This window comes from Monodon monoceros, unplaced genomic scaffold (genome assembly GCF_005190385.1).
Source record: "Monodon monoceros isolate NGI ecotype Baffin Bay Population unplaced genomic scaffold, NGI_Narwhal_1 Super_Scaffold_2, whole genome shotgun sequence".
Classification (NCBI taxonomy): domain Eukaryota; kingdom Metazoa; phylum Chordata; class Mammalia; order Artiodactyla; family Monodontidae; genus Monodon; species Monodon monoceros.
In genome coordinates this window covers 102,693,834-102,718,352 of record NW_021703776.1, presented here as the reverse complement: position 1 = coordinate 102,718,352, position 24,519 = coordinate 102,693,834, and the positions used below count along the sequence as shown (strand labels likewise).

The 24,519-nt window shown below is 42.6% G+C and overlaps 1 protein-coding gene across 8 annotated transcripts in view; it reads right to left on the bottom strand.

The window, feature by feature from the left end:
• Positions 1-24,519, bottom strand: part of RBM33 (RNA binding motif protein 33) — a 114,323-nt gene that overhangs the window by 16,482 nt on the left and 73,322 nt on the right. For 3 of the 8 annotated variants that reach the window (XM_029233009.1, XM_029233008.1, XM_029233013.1), the window contains 5 exons: positions 20,594-20,726; positions 19,856-20,193; positions 18,148-18,417; positions 16,527-16,817; positions 12,489-13,127 (listed from right to left, as the gene is read on the bottom strand). In XM_029233009.1, the coding sequence (XP_029088842.1) occupies positions 12,489-13,127; positions 16,527-16,817; positions 18,148-18,417; positions 19,856-20,193; positions 20,594-20,726 (1,671 nt within the window). Of the gene's footprint in view, positions 1-2,470; positions 2,555-12,488; positions 13,128-16,526; positions 16,818-18,147; positions 18,418-19,855; positions 20,194-20,593; positions 20,727-24,519 lie in introns of all 8 variants that reach the window. The other 5 variants (XM_029233005.1, XM_029233011.1, XM_029233006.1 and 2 more) reach the window with 4 other exon arrangements.

Below are 24,519 nucleotides of genomic sequence, written 5' to 3'. Positions count from 1 at the left end.
GGAACAGAAGGGACAAATCAACCTGACAAAGGAAATCTACCAAAAATCGACAGCTCACATCATGCTTAGTGGGCGACTAGTCAGGGGTATTCGGCCTGCACGTTAGTCACCTGGGGAGCTCTCATGTGTTAGTGTTCCTGGACTTTGACCCAGAACCATCCAATTAGACCCTCTGGAGCTGGAACCCAGACATGAGCATTATTTTTTTGTCTTTTGGGTTTTTTTTTTTGCGGTACGCGGGCCTCTCACTGTTGTGGCCTCTCCCGTTGCAGAGCACAGGCTCTGGACGCATAGGCTCAGCGGCCATGGCTCACGGGCCCAGCCGCTCCGCGGCATGTGGGATCTTCCTGGACCGGGGCACGAACCCGTGTCCCCTGCATCGGCAGGCAGACTCCCAACCACTGTGCCACCAGGGAAGCCCCAGACATGAGCACATTTTAAACGCTCTTCCAGTGATGTTGTCCAGCCAGGGCTGAGGATGGCTGAACCAGGTGGGTGCCCCCATAATGTTCTGTGACTCTGTGACTCTATAATGTTGGCTATAATTGTCTGAAATGTGATACTGCTGGGCGTTATTCCAACCAGATGGAAGACTGTTCCCCAAATGAAAACGGACGCACTATGGAAAGGCAGGCCGTTCTGCAGGACCAGGATCCACGTGAAGTCAGACTGCTTCTTGTGCTTCTTGAAACTTCTCCATTACATCTTTCATCCAAAAGGTGTGAGCAGGTACCCCAGCCAGGCAGGGATGATGGCCTATTCTCAGCACACAATTTTTCAAAGTTCATATCTTGAAAAGCTATGTGAACACTCTCTGGCTTTGTATATGCTTGAAATTTTCTATACTAAAAAGTTGAAAATTTTAAGGGTATACACCACATATTCCTATCTTTAAAAGCCAGTAATCCATCACTTATTAATTTACTTAAAAGCATATTAAAATTATGTTAGTATAAGATTCATAAATTCACTATTCAAATGTTAAGTCTCACTGTTCTTAAACACGTCTCTTTACATGGGCTGACACTTCACACTAGCCCCCAGGTCCCACCAGAGGCTGTGCCATAGATGCAGGTGGCACTGGGTCACTAAATTCTCCACACAGCTCAGCTACCTAACAGTCTACTGACTGATTCTCCACCGTCTACCTTTTTCACTAATGTGGATAAATGAACTGGCTATTATGTATGGTTTAGAGAAACCAGTGGCTTAGACTTGGGTGAGTCTGTTTTTGTTTACCAAGCCAAAATTTCCTATGCATATAGATGGCAATGAGATATTTACTGAATAAAACAATCAATGGTAGATCAGGCTTCTAAAAACTACGTAGCTCTGAATGTGCTATTAAAAAAGAGACTACAGTATCAGGATACTAGGTTATAGCCACTGTCAATTAGTACATACGTATTTACTAAATGCCACTGTGATACTAAAGAGGCCAGCCTTCAGTTCAGCACTGATACTGGGTGCACCAGAAAACATACTGTCATGCTGTACAAATCGGTAATCAGCTGGTACATGTGGTCTAAAACGAATAATGTCCGTATATACGGTGGACAACATGGTGAATATCGTTGCAGATGTTTTCTTTAGCAATCCAGAGCTAAAAACGTAGATGATCTTAAAATAGAAAACAAAAGAAGAAAAAGAAAGAAAAAGAAAAAGAGAGAAGAAAAAGGGAATTCCTTTGCCACCAGTGGTTAGGACTCTGTGCTTCCACGGCCAGGGGGCCTGGGTTCAATCTTCAGTTGGGGAACTAATATCCCACAAGCCGCAGGAGCGGCCAAAAAAAAAAAAAAAAGTAGATGATCTAGATAGTGAAGTTTTATTTAAAAAGAAGAGCTTGCACCAAAAGTAGGATATTTGCCTATTTTTAAGGTATACACTGTGTGTATGTATTTGGGTGATAAATATGTAACGCTGTGGTGATCTGATGATTTTTAAACTGGGAATTAAGAACAGAAACATTTAGTCAATAAACACCCCAAACAAAAATTCTCTTTGCTGTTATTCTGAGTTAAGAGACTGGTGCTAATTTATGTCTGACAATATTAGGTCAGAGGAACACCCTGAAAAACAAAGTTCTAAACTTTTATTTTCCTTTCAAAACAAGTTTACGTTTTAAAGTAAGCTTGATTCCCATCTGCAGTTCAGAAATACAGGTAGAGTTATCACAAAAAGCCTCTCCATTTAGGACTTCCTAGGAGATGGCCTGAGAAGACACAGTAAAGGACATCTGTGATCAGAGTGCCTGCAGGTCTGGACCTCGCCGCCTGGCGGTCTCCCCGCTCCGTCTGCATCTCACAAACTCACAGGCACGGTGAGCACCCCTACTCCTCCCCGCCCGGGGAGCCTCAGCAGCCGCCAGCCTGACCTGCTCACTCGAGGGGGCCCCCAGCATCTCTAACCCTAAGGTTTCCCAGGCCACGTAACTGCTTTATTCTTCTTCACAGCGTTAATCACCACTCACAGTCCTGTCACGCTCACGAGAACGGGAGCGCCGCGGGCAGCACTGGTCGCCACGCATCCTCGGCTCAGAGAAGAGGACCGAGCCCTGGGCAGGAAGACGACAAGCACTTGGTGAGTCAACGATGAACAAGAAAGAGGGATGCTTCAGGCAGGGATTATAACAAAGGCCCAACTTTTGGGAAAAACTGCTATCGTCAGCTTACTGACAAGTGACGGGAAGGTCTGGGTAAGCTCTGGAGTTACTTATATTCAGGACAATGTTTTACACCTTCTACAGCTACAAATGATGTAATAAACTTTATAACAGAAATTTCCAAGGCACTCTAGGCTCTCCATCACCATGCTGAATGGCATCATTCAACATGCTCCACTCATGGGAAGATGGATGGAGTTGTTTGCTGAATGTATTCAACTTGACAAGTAGTACACTAGGGTCTGTACAGAGACTGTTTTCCTTCAATCCTCCCTCAAGGTAAATATTATTATTCACTTTCCAAATGAAAAACGCGAGATCCTTGGTCACACAGTAAGTGCTTTTAGGACTTCCTGTCTCAGTGGTTCCAAAGCATGGACTCCACACAACCTCGTAGGCAAGGAGCTTATACTAACATAACTATTTTTAGCAGGGTTAGAAACAAAGGGACTAACCATCATTCAATTAAATCATTTTAAGGAAATGAAGGTTTACTATAATGCTCTGCTCTGACATTTTTCTGGAAACCATGCTGAGGACTCAAGGCTTAAATATAAGTAATAAGTTATTTCATTTTGTAAGAAAAGCAGATTTTTTTTTCAATTGAGAGAACAATTATTTTCTTTCAAATTAGCACAACGAAAAGCTAATTCTTAGGATAAATTTTAAATCCCAGAGTTATTCCGGTTAACACTAGGCAACATTCAACCTACTAACTTCTAGGCTGTGGCCAGAAACATATTTTTTACACCTACTCTCACATTCTCACAGACACAGAAAAAAGGTGAATGAGAACCAAGCCAAACTGAACCCACCTATTTACTTAGAAGTCTTCTACAACTTGTGCATATAGTTAACAGCACTGAAGGAGATCCCAAAATTATTACTTATGTAAATTTAAAAATACTGTCGATTCAAATCAGGACTTTCAGAAACCTGAAAGTTTCATTAAAAACTTACTAAGTTACATTATCATCTTAATGTAAGGAAATAACTAGTCATCTGTGGATGGCAGATTACATTCCATTCAAAGAAAGGAAATCCACTTTGAAAGTGCATTTCTCTAGGGTGGCACAGTTCCCTTTTAAATTCTTTGCACAGCAGTGTGTTTAGACATGGTTTTAAATATAAATACCTTTTACTTCCTCCAAAACAGATGAAGAGAAAAGAAGTTTGGCCTGTCTTAGACCAACCTGGAAATATTTTCTTGGTTTTTTTCCACAAATAAATATCTTTTAATGAATACTATAAAAATGTCTCTTGAGGGCAGTTTTTCTTAAATATAAAAGGCACTTCCTGAATTAAGTAAGCTTAGGGAACACTTTTTATCAGCTTAATCGTTACAAAAAATGAGGTTTGTAGCCACCAACATTAGCATGACAAATTTATTTATAACAAATTGTTTAAATGTACAGATAAAAATGCCCATTGATATTGTCAGGGTATCCTGCAATTTGACAGATCAAATCTTATTTTCATTCTTAAACATCATGAAGAAGTGGTATCGCTGGCTCGCATTCACTAGTGAGCAAATTGATTAATCCCTCTCTATAGAAATCTCAACTCTTGATTACACCTATCAGACGTTAAGCAGCATTATTCTAGAGTGACAACACTTGACAAATTCCCCAACCATTTTTCTCAGCCTTTGTGGCCCTGCTAGCTTGTATTAACCCTGATGAAAAATTAATTTTCCTTATCTTCTTCTAAACCCCAAAATCCAAATCCGCCAAACTGGCAACTCTTTCTGTAAAGGTATTATGAAAACCTCTAAAAGATTAATTGCATGTCTTCAGGTGACATTAAATTAATTTCTGTACTCACGACAGACATTTGATACTCCGTACTGAGAGGACAGATAACATTGTCAGGACACAGAGAAGGACAGTGGTTAGGGTCCCAGGGCAGCCTCTTATGAATTCTCCTTTCGATAAGGCCTACTTCACTGTCATGGCAATGCTGCTGATCTGCCAGCCCAAAGACCTCACAGAGCAGGTTTCTATTAACTACAACAATGCTGGGCCTGGCCCTGTGATCTTTAGAAAGCTCGCCCAGAATCTGGACAAGAAATGATATGCACGCTCTACGAAGTTTCTAAACACAAATACATTTCATGCTCTAGTCTGTCTTTGAGACTACTACTTAAAGGAGAAAAGATAAAAGAAAATAAACAGGCTAATAACATTCTTATCCAGGTTCCTGTGTCAATTCCCTAATTAAACTGCTGCAATATGATATGAGGTGAGGACACTTCACATGGGCAGTGTCCATCTATTCTATGCAATAAGCTATCCCTCCATACGGCAAGCGTGCAGAACGTGTAAAAGCAGCAACTTAAATCTAAACTGCTTCCTATAAAATTCCAGTAACAGGTCTACACGGGCTGGACTGACACAAAATCCTTAAGGTTAAAGGGATCTCACAAGTGCTTGCTTGGGCTTCCTGGAGAAAAAATGGACTCAACCGGTAGGTGCACCAGGATTTCGCCTTATGGTGATAACACGGCACAGTTATTCAAGTGCTCTCTCTCTCTCACTCTCTCTCTCAACATTCTACCTTTCCGAAACTAGTTAGATTTGGGGAATCTTTTCAAAGCAAAATTAATTGGCCTTTGGAGAAATATACCAAAGCCCTGAGCCTGTGAGGGGATCTGATGCCCCAGGATTCTCCAATTTCTACAGCACAGACCTACCAATCTAAAAAAAGGAAAGGACTGCTAGAAGTGAGACTGCGGTTCACCCAGCAGCAGAGGCCCACGAACTCTGGCTTCTCCAGCAAGAGCGGCCCCGTAGGGATGAAGCTCCAGACTCTGGAAAGCAGACGCTTCCAACCTGCCCCGGATGGGCAGCTGGGAAGGACCTACTTCAGAGCGCTAGGCGACTTCCCGGCGCAGGTGACGAGGCTCCTATTCTTGGTAGCCGTTCGAAGTGAGGAGAGGGAAGTTACCCAAGATGCTGGAGAAAGCAGATTCCTTTTCTGCTGGAGAAGGTGGGTTAGCAAATCCTGATTCCTAATTACAAGAGAATTATTTCTGATTTAACCACTTATTTCGCTCTGAAAGAAACACCATATGCCTAAAAACACCTATAAATTCATGTGTAGACATTCTAATTCATTAAAGCTGATTCCTGTCCTCTAATGAACAGTAGTCTATTTTGCCCAAATTTAGAGGTCACGTGTTTAAGAATGCTTAAAACGTCATACCTCTAGAAGTTATCAGTTCTTCGCACCAAAGTGTTTCAAAGCTCTTAAAAACAATTACTTATGCACAGTAGCTTCTCCTCCAAAAGAAGATTCTAGAATATACATCTTATCAAACAAGCGATTAATCAAGATTCGTGCCCCATTTTTCTTCCTCTTATTTGCCTTTCGGCCATCTGACTGCTCTAACAGCGAAATGATCAGGCAACAAATGAGGCCCAACTACAACCAGCCACTTGGCCACTCTCCCCACCAGAGAGGAGAGGGATGGCAGGACGAGAGGGAACCAGGGGTCAGCAAGGTGGGAGTCTGGGCTCTCACCTCCTTGGACGGTGGTGCCTCCACGCCCACCCCCACTCCCCGTCCATCTGGGCAGGGCCTCTCCTGGCTCCCCTACCTGTGTCAAAGAAGTTTCTCTTACACTCAGCTTCCCAGAGGTGTTTCTCTATCACAAGCCCACTGCAGTTCTGTCCTTTACTACCCATTTCCAACTCACTTTCATCTGACTTCCTTTCTCCTGGTCCTCTAGCATGGCATCAGCTCTTGGGTACTGCCCCAAACCATGGCATCAAGTCAGCTTCCACCAGAAACCAGTGAGTCAGGACAGCTGAGTCCTCCAGCCGTGGCCAGGCAGCTTGGCGAGTCATAGAATGACATACACAACGTGAGCCTTGTTCTGCCTTGGCCTGGGGCGTGGGTCTCCCCAAGAACGAGTCATCACCACAGACTCATCAAACAGCAGCCAAAAGTACAATACAATCACATCTTGTAAACTGAATTAACAAGGATTAAGGCTATTTCTGGTGTTATCATACTCTGCTTACTAGTGTCATCTAAATGTCTACAATATACAGCTGTTACTTTTATAATCAGAAGTGCCGTGGGGCGGGGGGGAAGGAAACGACGACAACACCACACTGTGTTAACTCCTCCTCCTTGGATATTTCCATAAAGAAACTGTAAACAATACCTGTATTTTTAAAGGGAGAAGCTACTTATTTTCTCTATTATTTCAACAAATGTTTCTTAAATATTTATAATGTATTTGAGACAAAAAATGAACTGAAGTGGAAACCCAGCCTCAGTCAGGAGCAGTGACTAGGAGACAGCTCCAGCAGTGGGCAGAGAAGGGCAGGGCGCGGCGGGGGCGTGCAGGCGCCGAGAAAGGGCGCAGCATGAGTGCGGACGGAGCGGGGAGACAGAACTACAAGAGCAAGGCGGCCAGACCACGGAACAACAGGGCACGTCCAGAGAACGGGAGGCCGCGAGGGTGACCACTTGTACCCCCACCTGCGACTCCTTCTCAGACTAGAGTCCCCGAAGACCGACAGATGACTCCAAGACCAGCACTTCTGTTTCTAGTAAATCTGATACACAGTGTAAGAAACTCCTTATACTATTTTTGCAACTTCTCTTGAGATTACGTATATCAAAATTAAACGTCCTCCACTCCACAAAAAAAGATCAGGTATGCACACACCATCGCGCTAGAGAAAATCTGAGAATAACTTTTGAGGAAGAGAAGAAATCTACAAATGCACACCAACCCCCTAAAGCAAGCTCACACAAACAAATTGGGACCTTTTACGTGAAGCATTTTGACAGCCTTTTAAAAGTAAAATACAAGAATATCATGACTGGACAGCTGGCTTTCCTGCTGAGGCATTCTGTGCTTCTCCCATTTCTCTGTGTGGCCAGCAGAACAAAGGGCTCTTTACTTAATTTGCTGCCAAATTCTTAAAATTTTCATGACCTCAATTAGAATAAAGCAGCTGAATTCAGAATTTGCTTTCATTTTCTTAAAGAACACTGTAAGAACACACTTTTTCTTCCTTTAACTAAAAGGAAAGGGTAGTAACATCTACTGAGCCAATGCCACGTGCCCAAGCACTGTGCCACTCATCTCACCCATGTCAGGACAGTTAACCCTCACAGCCACCCTGGGAGAAGCTTAGCCTCATTCTGAGGAGGAGGTTCATCTGGGCCAGGTAACCCGATGCAAACATCTCAAAGATTCCCCATTTCCCCTAAACTGGAAGACAGAGCTGCAGGCCTAATTAAACTCCTGAATAAACGAATTTTGCACGGCACTTGCTCGTCCTAATTCTTTTGTCTGGTGTTTAATCACAAAACATGGCTGAGGGTGATTATTCTAAGTTTACACTAAGTAAACATTTTACATTTTTATATATGCTCTGCTATTAACCTGAAGGGTTTTTCTAGATTATGTATTGGTTATGAGAGAAATTATGATTGGGGGCAGGGGGGCACGGCACGCTGCACAGCTTGTGGGATCTTTGTTCCCCAACCAGGGACTGAACCCAGGCCCTCGTCAGTGAAAGCATGGAGTCCTAACCACTGGATCACCAGGGAATTTCAGAAATTATGATTTAACAAGATTGCTCTTTTGGTTTCTGAAAATTAAATACTTAAAAGTAGCTTTCTGAGAAATGAGCAAATGGAGACTATTCCTATGTTTTAAATAATAAAAAGAGAACCATTCCATCAAATACAATTCTTTAAGTAGATTACTTATATAAATATTATTCAGGGAGGCACATGAAATTTTAGAAGCAATAGCTGCCAACATTTAACACTCTTTACAAGTAGCATTAATTAGTTCCTTTTTAAATCTCACCCAACAAATCCAGACAATATAAATGGGAAAAAACTAAAATTCACAAAGAGATTGATTAGCCTCATAACAAAAGGTCTCTCTAAATTTCAAATTCCCTTAATGATTTCAATTTTAAATATAAAATCGGATCTATTTTGATCTACATAGAAATGTTCAAAGACACATTTCTAGCACACAGCTATAGTCATAGCTACACTCAGCCAGGGTACACCGTCCCTCGCTTTAATTCACCATACCAGGCTACTCCACACAGGTTCCAGCACAGGCGTGATGAAACCCCAGCCACTCCCCAGTCCTGACTCCCCAGTCAGGGCTCTGTGGCCCACCTCTAAACCCTCTCCACATACTCTGCAGCCAGTCAGTACCAACTGGGGTTGGCAAGCAAAATGAAACCTGATCACCCCTCATCCTAGAAGCCGCCCCTAAAAACTCACTGGAAAGAGTAGACTACTCTCCCTAATCTAGAACTAAGAAACCTAGGAAGAAAAGGAGCAGCAAAAATAGCTATTATAAATAATGGTAAAAAGCACAGGATTTAGAAGCCTCACTCTACCAGTTAGTAGCTGAGTGGCCCTGGGCTACTATCTGAGACTCAATTTACTTACCTATGAAATGGCAATAATAGATCTAACTCATAAGGATGCTGTGAATACATGCTAAACACCTGATAAACAGTAGCTACTACCTATTATGTGGCATAAAATCAGGGAATGTATTTCTAGAAGGGGCCTTAGGAGCATTCCAAAAAGAAAATGGACATTTATAAAGTAACTTCTACGTGTTAGAAGGGCCCCCAAGGCAATAAATATTAGACAAGCATCCAGCCACGGGTCTTCCTCAAACACAGCCACGTTGTTTTCACCTCATCACACCCTCCTGGTGACTGAGGGCCTCAACCTCCACGCCCCATACACAGGAGCTTCGGATCGGCCAACAAAGAACGCATGATGCCAAACGGCTCCCGAAGAAAGTCAGGTACGACTCTGCAAGCTACAAACCCAGACCTGGTCAGGGAATGTGTGAGAACCAACACCAAGAAATACTTTTCATTACGTCCTTTTGAAAATGCTTCCCATGTCCGTAATGCAATAGCTCTAACAAAGAGGAACAATATAAAAAGACTAGAAATTCTCCTTCGATGATCAGTATGAATTAAAATCACTTTGAAGATAGTATAATTAATGAAAGGGCAGACTGAAAAACCTATAGTCTTAAGACGCAGGCTCTTTCACCTTTCAAAAAACCCAATTTAATAAAATCCAAAGATAAATTATTGAATTACAGACAATGAAATATGGAAATGACAAAAGAGAAGACCTTATTGATTCACAATTGCCTCACAGGTAAAAGTTCACCTAAAGAAAACTAATTTAAGCTGTAATATATTTTCAATTTGTACATCAGAATAAGACTGCCAAGAAAATTCCGCTTCCCTAACAATCCTGTAGATACATATTTTGACTGTGATCACCGCCAGAACACAATTTCTACAACAGCACTATGTACTGCGATAGTCCCGTGTCCTGTCTGAAGACCAACTACTAGAACGAGGAGACCACTGAATGCAAAGGATAGTTTAGTTAATACATTCGATGCCAGTTTAGGTTAGAAAAAAGTGAAAGAAGTCAAACTGACTCTCTGAAAAGTAAATTTCTCTAGAAAACCTTATAAATAGGATGTCTATTGTATTTCTGCACTAACAGAATGTGAGGAAGTCCTGGGCTCATAGCAAAATACAAGAATGTGAACTGACAACAAAATGCTTCTATTAAACAAGTAACTATAAACCTGAAATGCATAAATAATACTCTGCACAGGTACTCTGCACAGGTATACAAGTCAATCCTCCCATATGCTAAGCCCCTGTCAGACCCTCACCAGGGTGGCTGGTTCAGCTCCAAGCACACAACATAGCACAGCCCTGGGCATTAATGCCATGGTGCATGAAAGGAGAGAAGGACCAGCAGGGACAGAAATAAAAGGAAAAATGAGAGCATACTTAGCACTTACAAGAACTGTCTCCTTTTTGCACAATGGGTATGTTACAAATAGTTCCTACCCACCAAAAAAACACACCAAAAAACCCAGGCCTTTAGGGAAACACTGTTTGTTCTGGTTCAGAGAGATACAAACAAACAAGAGACATTTATCCTCTGATAAGGTGAAAGTTGCCAACATGCTATTGGAGGAATTATTGGAATAAATCCTAATATACAGAACATGTTGGTTAATTAACTTAATACTTAAGAATTAAAAAGGGAGCTAAAAAACCATTTCAAAGTTTGGCAGACAGCTATTTTCATGTAAAATTCCTCTGTTGTTTTCCTGTGTATTGTAAAATTATACAGCATGATTTTGGAATATGGTCTGATATAAAAACTATATTTTTTCCACGGGAGAAAAAAGCAAAAATTGAGGTAGATAAATTCTGCTGAAGTAGATAAATTCGTTAGTTGAAGGCTGCCTGTGGACAGCAGAGCTGTGTCCCGCACCTCCCAGTCTGCCAGAGCCCAGAGTGCCCAGGCCCGCACCGCACCACTGTGGCTGCCCAGGGAAAAGGCCTATTCCCAAACCATCGCCCCATGGCCCATCCTCAGAAGTTTCTAACTCAAGTAAAAAAATGAGACACCGACAAAGTATGATTAAAATACGGTCAAAAGCAAAAGGCCACACAGACACCGGAAACTGATGAACACTTGGGTCTTCACCTAAAGATAATAAATTCATACAATATTTAAACAATCTGATATAATACAGGCCATCTACTTATCAACATTTTGAATCACCATGAACCGAGGTGAGAAACAACAGATTTGCTCTATCACAAATTTTCTTATGGCCTGTGAAAAACTTCACACCTTAGTCTACAAACCTAGAAACAAAAGCAATTGAAACTCTAATTAAGCAGCAACAAGGAGCCGCCCTTAACCCAGCACAGCAAACAGCTCCCGCCCGCTCCTGGCGGTGCTGCTGTCCCTGGGTGAACTGAGGACTGGAAGTCCTTTTCTTTTTTTACTGTAAATATTTTCTGGTTTTAAAAGTAATCACCTGTAGCTGCTTTGCTCTAAGAGCCCGTGTCTTACGGTTCTCCCCCTTTCTTCCCCAGTTTGCAACACAAATTGCACACAATAGGGAGCTGCGACAGAGAGCACGACAGTTACTCGGACCAAAGAGAGTCTGTTGCAGAATTAATTAAAATTAAAGCAAGAGATGAGTGCTACCTTCTCTAATAAATAAAGACTATACGGCAGAATCAAGGAAGCAAGTATTCTACAGACGCTGACGGGAGAATCTCCTGCAATGGGAATCTATCTGCAGCAACTCTGTTTAGTTTAAGCACTGAATTTATCCAAACTGCAATTACTGTGCTTTACTGAAAATGCTCTAAAATGGGCACTGTTATGAGGTGAAGAAAGAAATGAGGGGTGCCCCACTTCTGAAAGCACATGGTAGGATCACACATGATTTCACTTTAGAATACTGTCAATCCCTTTTTCCCTCAAATGGGGGCGGGGTGGTGGGCAATTAGCTTGAACTGGAAGACGGGAAAAGTCTTTGAAACAACGCTGCTTAAAAGCAACACACACACTGCCCCCCCGCCCCCCGCTGCCATAGATGCTCCCTGAATCTAAAGCTACACACAACAAATTATGTGTTCTGTGGTAAAGGAAATTTTATTTTTAAAACAAACTTGATGATGCTAGCATAAATTATCTATAAAAAGCAGCTAAAACTGAGAAACGTCTAATTTAGGAACTGTCACACTGGTTTTTCACTAAGACTCAAGAGACAACTGAAACATGGGTCCCAATTGGAAGCAGGATTTAAACGACAATTCTTACACCAGCTTCAAGTGGGGAGAGGCTGGTCCACATGATTCTAAGACAGGCAACTTTACTTCCCTTCCTTCAAAAATCCTCTCTGGGAGTTAGGACATACTAAGTGAAACATAGATTCCAAGAGGCACTGGTGACCTCGTCAACTTACCCCGCCTGACAACTTAATCACCCTGACCTTGGAGCTGACGTGCGGCCCGTCTCCGCCACCGCTGTTGGCCCGGTGCATGACAGTCCTTTTCGCGCCAGGCTTGGCCTCCGGGGGCCGGCCCTGGAGGGACGCGGCTCGAGCAGTCTGCGAGGGGGGTGGCGGTCCCTCCCCGTCTGCAGGCTTTACCTGCAGGACTTTGTGCTGAGCTGGACACTGAGGTATGGTTCTGGCCTGTCTCAAATGTTTCAGTGGTTTCAGCTGCTGTCCTTGATACTGCGTGTTAGCACCAGATGGCACAAAATTGGATGTTTTGGGTGGAACATTTGAAACAGTGGCATCTTGGTTTTTCACGAGAAGTCTGTTTTTCACATGCGGTCTGACCTGTGCCCCCGGGAAGGGTAACAGTGGGTTACCATTGGTGGGCGACGGTGCCGACAGCTGCTCTTCCTGCCCAGCCAGGGCCGGTGGGGGGCAGAGCTGCTGCTGCTGCTGCGCCAGCCTCTCGAGCAGCTCCTTCTTCCTCGCGCCGGCCTGCTGCTGCCGCCGCAGCTCCTTCTGCTTCAGGATTTCTTCTCGGAGGCGCTTCTGTTCTTCTATCTTTAAGCGGTATAACCTCGTTTCTTCATCTTCATCAGGAAACTGAAGCAGAAAACACACATGGTTTAGAGTACAAGGCTAGGTGACGGTTCCAGTCTGTTTCAGCAAACTTAAGAAAAGGCACTTTCTAAAAACCCTTTAATTCAGGATTGAAAGAAGCCATTCAAAATCTGCTTATAGACTTTAACTCCTTCCCCTGGGGAGGGAAAAAAAAATTACACAGCTAAAGCTAATTTGGAAAATCTTATCAGAATATTAAAAATGAAATAATGTAAATTTCCACTCATTTACAACTTTGAAACCAATTAAACTATTCATTTAAGATACCAAAATATGTTTGAAATGGAAACTGCAACAGTAGGGAGGCCTCGCTGTCACACAGGTTTTATCTGGCTCTCCTCTGACGAACCAACAAAAGGTGGGGTGTAAATGACCTGAAAGGGTCTGATTAGAACTATTGATTTTTCGTACAGAATTTTCAGCCTGATCTCAAACTCATTTGTCACAGAATAATTGCTTATAATGAACAGTACAAATCAATCTCTCTGACCTTGAACTCATGCACTCTCCTCAGAATCAAAATGCTGCCAACTGCAGTACTGGAATATTAATGGCATACAAGGAATGCCTTTAATATGCCAGTCCCAAACCATTCTGAAAGTCTATCAGAAGAATCTTTGTAAAAGTCCAATAATTTTCTTAAAAAAAGCATCCAGGGGCTTCCCTGGTGGCGCAGTGGTTGGGAGTCCGCCTGCCGATGCAGGGGATGTGGGTTTGTGCCCCGGTCCGGGAAGATCCCACATGCCGCGGAGCGGCTGGGCCTGTGAGCCATGGCCGCTGAGCCTGCACATCCCGAGCCTGTGCTCCGCAATGGGAGAGGCCGCAACAGTGAGAGGCCCGCGTACGGCAAAAAAAAAAAAAAAAAAAAAAAAAAAAAGCATCCAAAGAGGAAGGTTTATTACAAGTTTAGCATTTGTTTAAAATTGTAATAATTTTCTTTAAAAAAGAAATCATAGACATCATCACTCACAGATCCTTTGCAGAAGAATATAATAGGATTTACTCTATCTAGAATTCAGCTGTTAGCAAATAAACCTTAGAAGTTAGGAATTATAAGACCACAACGTAGCTGAAGAGTTGGCTGGTGCCCCCAGAGCCCGTGCACTTGACCTACAAGACACAGAGCCAACCCCCCTCATTGGGGCTTGCTTGTCATTTTAGAAGCAATCCTGATCAACTCAGTCACCTAATTTCAAAGTCTAGGACAGACCTGAAACAGAAAATCTTAAGTTGGCTGAGGGCTACACAGAGCTAGAAGTGACATTAAGGGGAAGACAGAAAAACAGAAGTTCAAAAAGTACAGGGGCCAGGGCATTCTGGGGAAATAGTAACAGGTCCAGAGGACCCACTGTTTCAAATGCAAGAATAATTAACATTCACTAGGATTTTTCCCCATGTAATCAAAACAGAGTTAAAGTATGTTCAAGAATATAGGTAGAAATACTTCTAAATAGATTTGTCCTTCATTATATCATTACCAACTGGGTGAATATAAGAAGATAAACCACACTTACCGAAGCAAAACAAACAGAAGATTTTAAAAATAAAAAAACACTTTACTCCTGGTCCCATTCTATGTGCACGGAAAATTAAAAGCAAACAAATTAAGACACGCACCACTTACACTATGGCCACCTGCAAGTTCCACTTCACGCACAAAGCAGCCATTTTATCCTACAGAAGACTTCTTCAGAAGCCTGCTTATTAACTCAACTATTATGAAAGGGACAAACGTGGCTAGTGTTATGCCTAAAAAGTCACTTTTCTCTTTTTATTTAGCCACTGTTACTACAAAAGTATATGTGACTTCATTTTTGAGCCAAATCCATTTACACACATGAGTCAGGAGCTAGCTATATAAACTAAAAGCAGGATAAAATTTTTAGCAGTGATTTCTTTTTATAAACTATCCCAATCCCATCTGTAAATCTACATGATTTTTTCATATATTGATTTTAAAACCGAAATGTCGCCCTTCTTCTAATAAGATGTTATTAAACGTTAACTCAGTATTTTCACTTTATACTTACATTTCTGACTTGGAAACATTACATTACAGCTGCTATAATAATTTATTAGAAGAAAATCTGACGCACACACCCCCGCACTTTAATTGATTGAAAGGCAAAAAACAGTTAACGCTTGTTTTTATTATGATTAAGGGCTTATATTCTCATCTAAGGAAACTTTGTGCCATTATTTTATAAAGTTAATAGATATACTTACTTATTACATTATATATATTATTATTAACATAACTTCCACATACTGGTCTCTAGCCACATCTCAGGCACATACACCCAATAGTTAAGGAAACTGAGGCTTGGAAAAAGTGAAGTAACTGGCTCAGAGCCGCACTGCTAGCGACAGTGGATCATTCCAAGGGCGTGTTCTAACCTGTGCTACACTAGATGCCTATGCTTCATTAGAACCTACATTATGCAGATACTGCCCAACTTTTGTATCGATAATTCCAGGGAACAGCCCGCAATGGAATCCTGACTTCAGGGAAGCATTAGACAAGCGCATTCACTTCTTTTACAGGAGACCAAGGGCCTCAAGGGGTTTGTCTCAGGCATAAATTTTACTGACGTGAAGAAATTTTTTTTAAAAATGTAGAAGTTTGTGACTAATACTGCATTAACACTGAACTGCCTCTAAGCAAAACATAATCAAGTGGCCAAAACTAAACAAAGGTACAAATAACATCTCAATTGGAAATTATGTAGAATACTGACTTGCATTTATTATTTATTCTTACAACATTTATACCGATTTAGAAATCAGCAATAATATACACAATTCAGAACAAAACAGCCCTCCCCATCTTATTTAAAGGTCTAAACTGGTCCTACCTTCTAGAAGTTCACAGTGTAAAACCAGAAAAGCCACAGGAACATAAGAGTAAATGTAAGGGGTCAGCTAACTATGGCCCATGAGTCCATCCGGCCCAACATCTGACTTTGTCATAAAGTGCTACCAGAACACAGCCATGCCCATTGATGTAAGACTGTCTATGTTTGCTTTTGTGATAAAACAGCAGAGTTGAGTAATTCTGAGAGACAATTTGGACTATAAAACCTAAAATATTTGTTATCTGGGCCCTTCAGAGAAACAGTTGGTTAAGATCCCTGATATACACAGATTCTGTAACACACAACTATAACTGTATAAATATATGAATACAATCTGATATAGTACCAGTGAGAATGAAAGTGTATCTTATATGAATATGGCTGTTAGGTTAAAAGAAGGTGGGATGATTTTGTGAAGAACTCACTGGGTGAGAGTGAACTGAGATAAGAGGTACAGACCTTGATTATAAGGTCTCCCTGTTTGAGACCAAACATTATTTTTTAATTAGAAAAAGAAAAGTCCTACCTCTGGTTCTGTTTTTGCTTCCTCTTTAGGCCGGCCCACAGGGCTAACTGGCTTGACTTTCACATCAGCCTTCCCCTGCGCAGTCCTGGGCCCCACCCCGGGCCTCGTGGGCGGTGACGTGCTGATAATAGGCTTTACTTGAGCCCCGGCTGGTGCGGAGGAGCAGCGACTGTTACTGACTTCTATAACATGTGATGGTGCTATTGGTAATTCACGCAAATTACTGTTTCTTGGAGCAGTTGGCTGCATTTGCTGCATTGGTCGTTTGGTTACATTCTGAGAAGTTGTGTTCTATCATCACAAGAAGAAAGAAATTCTAATTACAACTGGAAACTTGGGAGAAGAAACATAAAAAGGCACATTAGATTAAAATATTTTTAAAAATCATTCTAACTGAATACGTGACTTCTCCTTTGGGGGGCAGATACCTTCCTGTTGGTAAACATTTTTTCCCTGCATAAATGCTTTCTGCTCTACATAGTAACATACCCTTACCGATAAGGACTGGGGCTGGGAAAGGTACCATACCTGCCTACAGACAGGCTCCTCTTTATGGGTATTACACCAGGTGACTTACAGGATGGGGACAAACATTTTTAACAGAATCAACAGTGCAACAAGGACTCCCGCACAAGGAGTCAGCTGGGTTAATGGCACCACCACTGTCAATGGGTCCCCTAAACTGAAGGTAGAACAAACAAAGAACGAAGCATTAAGTTAGTGCCCTAAGAAAAAGGAGAAAGATGCCCATAGCTCTCATCGGGGAGGAGACAGTCAAGTCATGTTCACCCTGAGGATTCTTAACAGAGACCCAACGCCTAGAGGAGTGTGTAGATCTGTGAGATGGCTGGGGGAGGACTGCATTCCACGGCTGCTCAGCTCAAGGCTGGGGGTGTCGTCTGCCACTGTTCTTACAAAAGGAAGCCCAGGTTACAAAGCACCCTCTTTCCAGATCTAGAAATCCTTTCTTACTTCTTACATCATTTTAGTCTCAATGTTACTTTAAGAAACAAAGAGGCGGGTATGAAAAAACTGAGATTAAAAGCAGCTAAGTGACATGCTTGAAGCTCAAGGTCAAAAGGACCAGTATTAAAGGGAAAACCCAACTATCTCACCTTACAGCCTGGAACTCTAACCCTGAGCCTCTTTACACGGTTAGTTATTTAATGGAGGATAAGACAGTAACCGTGACTAGTCTTTGACTTTTAAAGCGACACACATCTCCCAGTCTCTTTCAATGCATGACAAGCCGCACATCTGCCGATGGTACTCGAGAGCGTAACCTCACAGATCAATGCAGTCCATCCCCCCGATTAACTATAAGCTCCATGAAGGCAGGAAATGTGTCTCTCTCATTCACTGCTGTATTCCCAGGAACCAGAGTAGTGCCTAACAACAAAGGATATTCAAGAAATTCTTCCTGAATTCATTTACTTGTGCATTCACTGCCCAAGGAGATAGACAGCCACTGGCAAAGGTAGAATGATTATCACCCAAAACTACTTTCTGAAGTTATGCATCAATTACTAAGGCCATCTCGCACTACAGGAGGATCTTGACACACAAGGCCCCGCGACATAAAAGGTGCCCCCGGAAGACAGCTGAGGAACTGGACACTTACATGCCTTAGCCCCTGGCGCTGGGGGCACTGCGTCCGACTGCTGCTTGGCTGAGGCGGCCCCGTCTGCATGTGAGGCCTGAACTGGGGCTGAGCCGCGGGCATCAGGGGCGGGGGAGGAACAGAGAGGTGGTGGTGCTGGTGTGGGTGCGGGTGCGGCGGCGGCGGCGGCGGCGGCGGCGGCTGGTGCTGCGAGGGTGGCTGGAGCGGGGGCGGGAGCGGGGGCTGCTGCTGGGGCTGCGGGGGAGGGGGCAGAGGAGGGTGCAGGGGCCCCTTCCAAGCCAACAAGAGAGAAGCAACAGTTTATCATGTACGTACTGCTCGTGTTCCAATTCAGCCATTTCCTTAAAAACCCCAACACCAGAAAGAAGCTTCAAGTGGCACTAAAATTTCATTTTAGATTTGCTGATGAAGCTGATACTATCCTAAATGCAGTGACAAGCCAAAAGCTACTACCCTGCATTGTATATCTGCCCTAAATCCTTTAGATCTTGAAATTCCAGGGATTTATCCTAAGGAAATAACTAAGGATGCGAGCAAACACAACCTCAAGGATGTTTCCTGCAGCACTGTTTCCAATACCCAAGGACTGAAACCAATAAACGCGGCCAGAAATAGTGACAGCCGTAAAACGTCAACTCGTGCAGTGTTTTCAAATGCCGTGGTGAAAGAGAACTCATCACCGTGAGAAGGTGGTAGTAACATGTTAACCGGGAAAAGCAAGCATCACGATGAGGATGCACGCACTAAAGAGACTGAAAGACATGTGCACCCAAATGTTAGTGGTAACTGTCTCTAGATGGTGGGATGACTTCATTTCCTTTTCAAATTCCTACCTATACTTATTTCTGCAATGCAGTGATTATATATATTACATTATATTGTGTTATGTATATATATTTATATACACACACACACACACACACACACACACATTTATATATATTTTGGTTGTGCAGAGCGGCTTGTGGGATCTTAGTTCCCCGACCAGGGGTTGAACCCGCACCCTCGGCAGTGAAATCACAGAGTCCTAATTACTGGACCTCCAGGAAATTCCCAAATTATATTTTTTTAATAAAAAGAAAAAAACATTTTATCCTGCTGTAACACCTTATATAATAACCATTTTCCTGTTCTTACTTTAGGTACATATTCCATGTGTTTCTAAATAATCGGTTCAAGCCCATCATCATTACATACCTTAACAGGAAACTTAAGACACAAGAAAACACATACTGGGTAAGAGAGGCATCAGACTCAAGGCAGCTGATGAAACACAAAACACCAGCAGAGGGCACTCAAATCTCTCAAATAATGAGGGAGCAGCAACCCTTTTTTTCCCCCACTACATACTGCAGAAACATAATTTGACAAAGAACCTTATTTCCTATTAACCTTTTAAGAATCTTGCAATGATAAGCAAAGGTATTACCAAAACATGCCCTAATTTCATTAGCAATGTATAGTATATCCTTTACAAAATCTTACTACTGAATTTTTTCATTTCCCAAAAAATGACAATCACTTTCTCCATTTCTCCTACGATTAAGGAGATAAGCGATATTGTTAAGGAAGTTGTCTTTAATAAAGAGCACATTTAAGTTGAATACCCTCGTTCTTTAAATAATCTCCACATCTTGGCAGACTAGCATAAAAATGTGAAAGGTTTTAACTTGAATTCTGAAACACAAAACCAGCCCCTGACGCCTACCTGAAGGTTAGGCTGTGTGTGGGCGGGCAGGAAGGGCTGTCCTGGGCCGGGCAGGAAGGGCTGTCGAGGAGGGATGAACGGCCGTGCTGCTGCGGACCCCGGCTGGCTGAAGTGCAGAATCCCCACCGGCCCTGGCGGCTGGAGGGCTGGCCTCACGGGCCTCTCTCTGGGGAACACAGGCTGCTGTCCTTGCTGATTAAACGCTGGTCCAGGCTGGGTGAATGGTAAGGGGCTGGGAGTGGGCACAGGGTGACCACTGCTAAGAAGCGTGGGAGGAGGTGGCGGGGGAGGGGGACTTCGCTGTTCCAGAAAGAGATGGCTCGGGAACCTTGGTTCACCTGAAACGGAAGAGCGTTGCAACGTTACTGCCCTCTGGTCACACAGAACACACACTTCACAGAAATCAGTTTTATGTACTGTCTTACTATGGACGAAAATTACAAGAGGTTGGGTGTGAATGTCTAAAAAGAATTCTACATTTTGCCTCTTATTTCTAGACTGCTTCATTAGTCATTTTCTATAGATGATTTCCTCCTCTGTAAGAGATTTTCACATTTCAGATACCAATAATGTCCAATTTTAGCATCTGAAATGACAGGCAGAAGGGCTATGGGACAAAAATCTGACACTCTTATTAACAAAATCTCCTACTGGGAGCTAAATACTGTTTAAAACATAAGCATGTTCAGGCACGTCGCCCCACGCGGCTTTGCTCTGTTACTCTGCGCCATCCTTTACCTCCTAAGAAGAAAGGGTCTCGCTCCTGGGGAGGCGGCGGGGCCCTCCACTGGTCCTGAAGAGGAAGCCGCGGGGGCTGGCTGAAGCTGTTGGGAACAGGTCCAGGTGTGTGCTGTGGGAACTCTGGAGGGCCCTGAAGCACAGCAGGAAAACAGGGTGGAAGGCAGGAAAATAAACAGTAGTTTTCAGAAAAGTGTACATGTTTTAAGTTTTCCCCTGCAAACGTCAAGGAACTTATCTCCTGAAGCCGCCACCCCTGTACACACACACATACACACACACACACACACACACACACACACACACACACACATATAACCTCATGTTACAAAATAGGTGATTCTGCCATAGTGAAACAAATGTCAAAATGCAGCATCTAAAAATTAATTCAATGTTTTAACAGCACTACAAAACCAAAAGAATATTAGTTTTAAGCTTACTGAAATCCATGCAATTACTGAGCTTCCTGTCCATTAATCCAAGAAACTAAATGTCTACTTTCAGTGTTCCTGACACTCTTCTCAAACATGCTATTCTTTGCTACCTTTTTCACACAACCGTAAGCCACAGCTATGAAGCTGGTTTATTTCAACAGAAGAAAAAGAAACTGAATGTGTACCATAACAAAAATCAGCAATCTCTGACGAAACAGGAAAATGTGAAATGTTTAAGAAACCACATTGCTACAAAAGAAATAATACAGTCAGATTCCACTGGCTAAAAATTCTGAACTCTTAAAACAGGTTACCATTTTTCAATAACTGCAGGTTACCAATAGAACTCTACAAAGACAAATTACTTCACTTTTTAGCCAATATTTTATAATAACTTTAAATGGAGTATAATCTATAAAAATTTTGAATCACTACGTTGTACACCTGAAACTAATATTGTAAATCAACTATACCTCAATTTTGAAAAATTACTTCATTTTTCAGTTGGCCTTTCAAGCATTTATGGAGATTCTTTTAAAACACCACATTTACTTAAGAAAGCCTCACAACTTTTTTTCACTTCTTTATCCAGAAATTCATTGATTATACATACTGTATCATCAAAATAATATTCATTTAATAACACCTCATTCTTTGAAGTATTTCTCAACTTTCAAAAACCACACTTCTTTCTCATAAACTTAAAATTCTAATGACTTTTCTGTCATTTTATTACGAATTAGCTGTTCTTTCTAAATGTGACATCATATTATAACACTGATAATGCTTCTGCAAATTACATTTGCCTTCCTTCTCTCTTTAAAGGTCTGCTCTATCCACAGTGTTGTAAGAATAATGCAAAATGAACACAATAAACACCACAAACCCATATGACCACTGGCTATATAACATTAACAAAATTAGATTTACACACAAATATTACATCTTCATAAAAACACATGGTACTGAAACATATGGATCAGAAAGTTGCAAAGCTTAAATTCTTGTAGTCTGTGTCTACCAGTTTAGGTGAAATCAAGGGTATTCTCACCCCACCAGTGTTTGACATCTGACATTAGGGAACATCACTTCTCACTCTAGATAAAGGCATCAATTAAGATACAACTGAAGCAAACAACATCAGAGAAATGTTGGATTTATAACTGAGAATACATACTGTACACACTCATACTAAACCAAAAGCTTTTGACCCCTAACAAATGTATACATTTTATCACGATGTTTATTTGAGACTTTACTAATATGATGCTTTGGTATGGATATTCTTCAATATTTACTACTTTTTACTATGGTAATAATACGCTCGAAAAACACATTTCTAACAGCATCCGCTATCCAACATTGGTACTGATCACATCTGCACTAGGAGTTTCGATGGACTTGCCTTCTGTCTTTCACTGCCGCGTTCTTTCCTCGTTTTGAAACTACTCTTATTTTTATGTGAAGCCGATGAAACACGTGGTGTGCATTTGCATGGATATTTTGCCAGGTAACTTAAAAAGAACATTTATTAATGAAGTATTTCTTTATAAAATATAGCATTAGTATCCTGTGTATAGTTTTACAGGCCTTTTCCCTCATGTATACACATATTTCAAAACTTTCTGGATGATAACAAATTAGCAATCAAGGTTCAGTCATTTTGTTGTTGTTGTTGGCTGTGCCACGTGGGATCTTAGTTCCCTGACCAGGGATCGAACCCGTGCCCCCTGCAGTGGAAGCATGGATTCTCAACCACTGGACTGCCGTAGAAGTCCCCAGTCTTTTTTTTTAATGTTTAAACCATTTTTCGTGGAGTGGCCCAGAAAATAAAATTGAAAATTGTCTGCCCTCTGGGTTGTGGCAAGGTTTGACTGGTCACGCTGCCTTCAATCCATGCAATTTGACTACATAAATTAGCAACGTTCACCTAAGTAAAACCCGGTTTCAGCTATATGGCTTGTTTCCTTAAACTAATTTGATGTATACCTGACTGTCCCTCTTCTGGAGGGGGGAACACCAAGAAGGAGTTTCAAATAGATAAATACAGAAGGGACAGATAAGATTCATTAATATCACCACAGCCTAAAACAAGCTATGGGATGTAAAAGGTAAAAGAAATCACTGAAATTTAAAATCTTTTAAAAATGAAATATATGTATTTTTCATGAGGCTTTAGCTTACAAATAGTAAAATATTAACACCTACTTGAAGACAGAAAACATTTTCGGCCTTTAAAGTGTATTAAGAAACGATAGCTCTCTTCAAATACCTGAGCTGCGATCACTTACAAGCAGGTGTATGTTAGCCTGCATCAGGTCACTAGGGCAGGGTTTGCCTGGATACGGGTTGGGTGGGGTAGATCCCAGCCAGGGAGCGAACGGCACCAAGAAGCCTCAGAAAATCCCCTTTGGGTATGGGAACTGCCCCACGGCAGGGGGACTGCTGCACCAGGAAAGGACCTCAGGCCCGTCCGTGTTCTGAGAATCAGGCGGCAAGCTGAAAGACCGAGTTGTGAACCTGGGCCAGCGCTGGAGCAACTAGCAACCTGCAGGTCCGTCTGCTGAGCTGGGCACGGGGTGGCATCAGGACGGCGCCAGGCAGGACAGGGAGACCTGGGGGATGATGGCTTGGTGAAATGCAGGGGCTGGGACTCAGTGGGTGCTTACTTGGTGTAGTCACCTGGATTCAGTGTCAATTCTCTTGCTTCTCTGGCTGGTCTGACAGTCCTGGGGGAGCCTGGTGAGAGACTCGGGACCTGCATAAGAACCCAGGCCGAAGCCTGAACCAAGGCTCAGGTCTGGGCACCGTCAACCAGAGTGGGAGATGACCCTTTCTACTCACAAGGATTCTCAGCCTGTGGGTGTGCAAGCCCATGCTCCTGACACACTTCCACAGTGCGGCGGATAACGACCGCAGCAACTGGCACGTAATTCACACAAGTAACCTTGTGAAGCCAGCGTGTGCATCTGCTTCACAGTAAGAAATAATGAGGACCCAGGCGTGACGGCAGCAGCTTTCCCCACCTGTGGCTCACGCACTGCCCGCCAGGCCCTGTGCAGAGCCCCTGATCACCTGAGCTCATGAATGCACAGCACAGTGACATCGGGGGGGGGGGGGGGTGTCTTACTTCACAGCCAAGGAAATCGAAACTTAGGACATTAAATAATGTGTCCAAGGTGACACCATTCTTTTTTTTTAAATCACCGATTTCAATACCCAAGAAAAACAAGTTAAAATGAGGTAGGGGAAATTTCATCCCATATGGTATAAACCTTGTCAAAATGACTAAATTTGGTTGGGCTTCCCTGGTGGTGCAGTGGTTGAGAGTCCGCCTGCCGATGCAGGGGACACGGGTTCGTGCCCCGGTCTGGGAAGATCCCACATGCTACGGAGTGGCTGGGCCCGTGAGCCATGGCCGCTGAGCCTGCGCATCCAGAGCCTGTGCTCCGCAACGGGAGAGGCCGCAACAGTGAGAGGCCCGCGTACCGT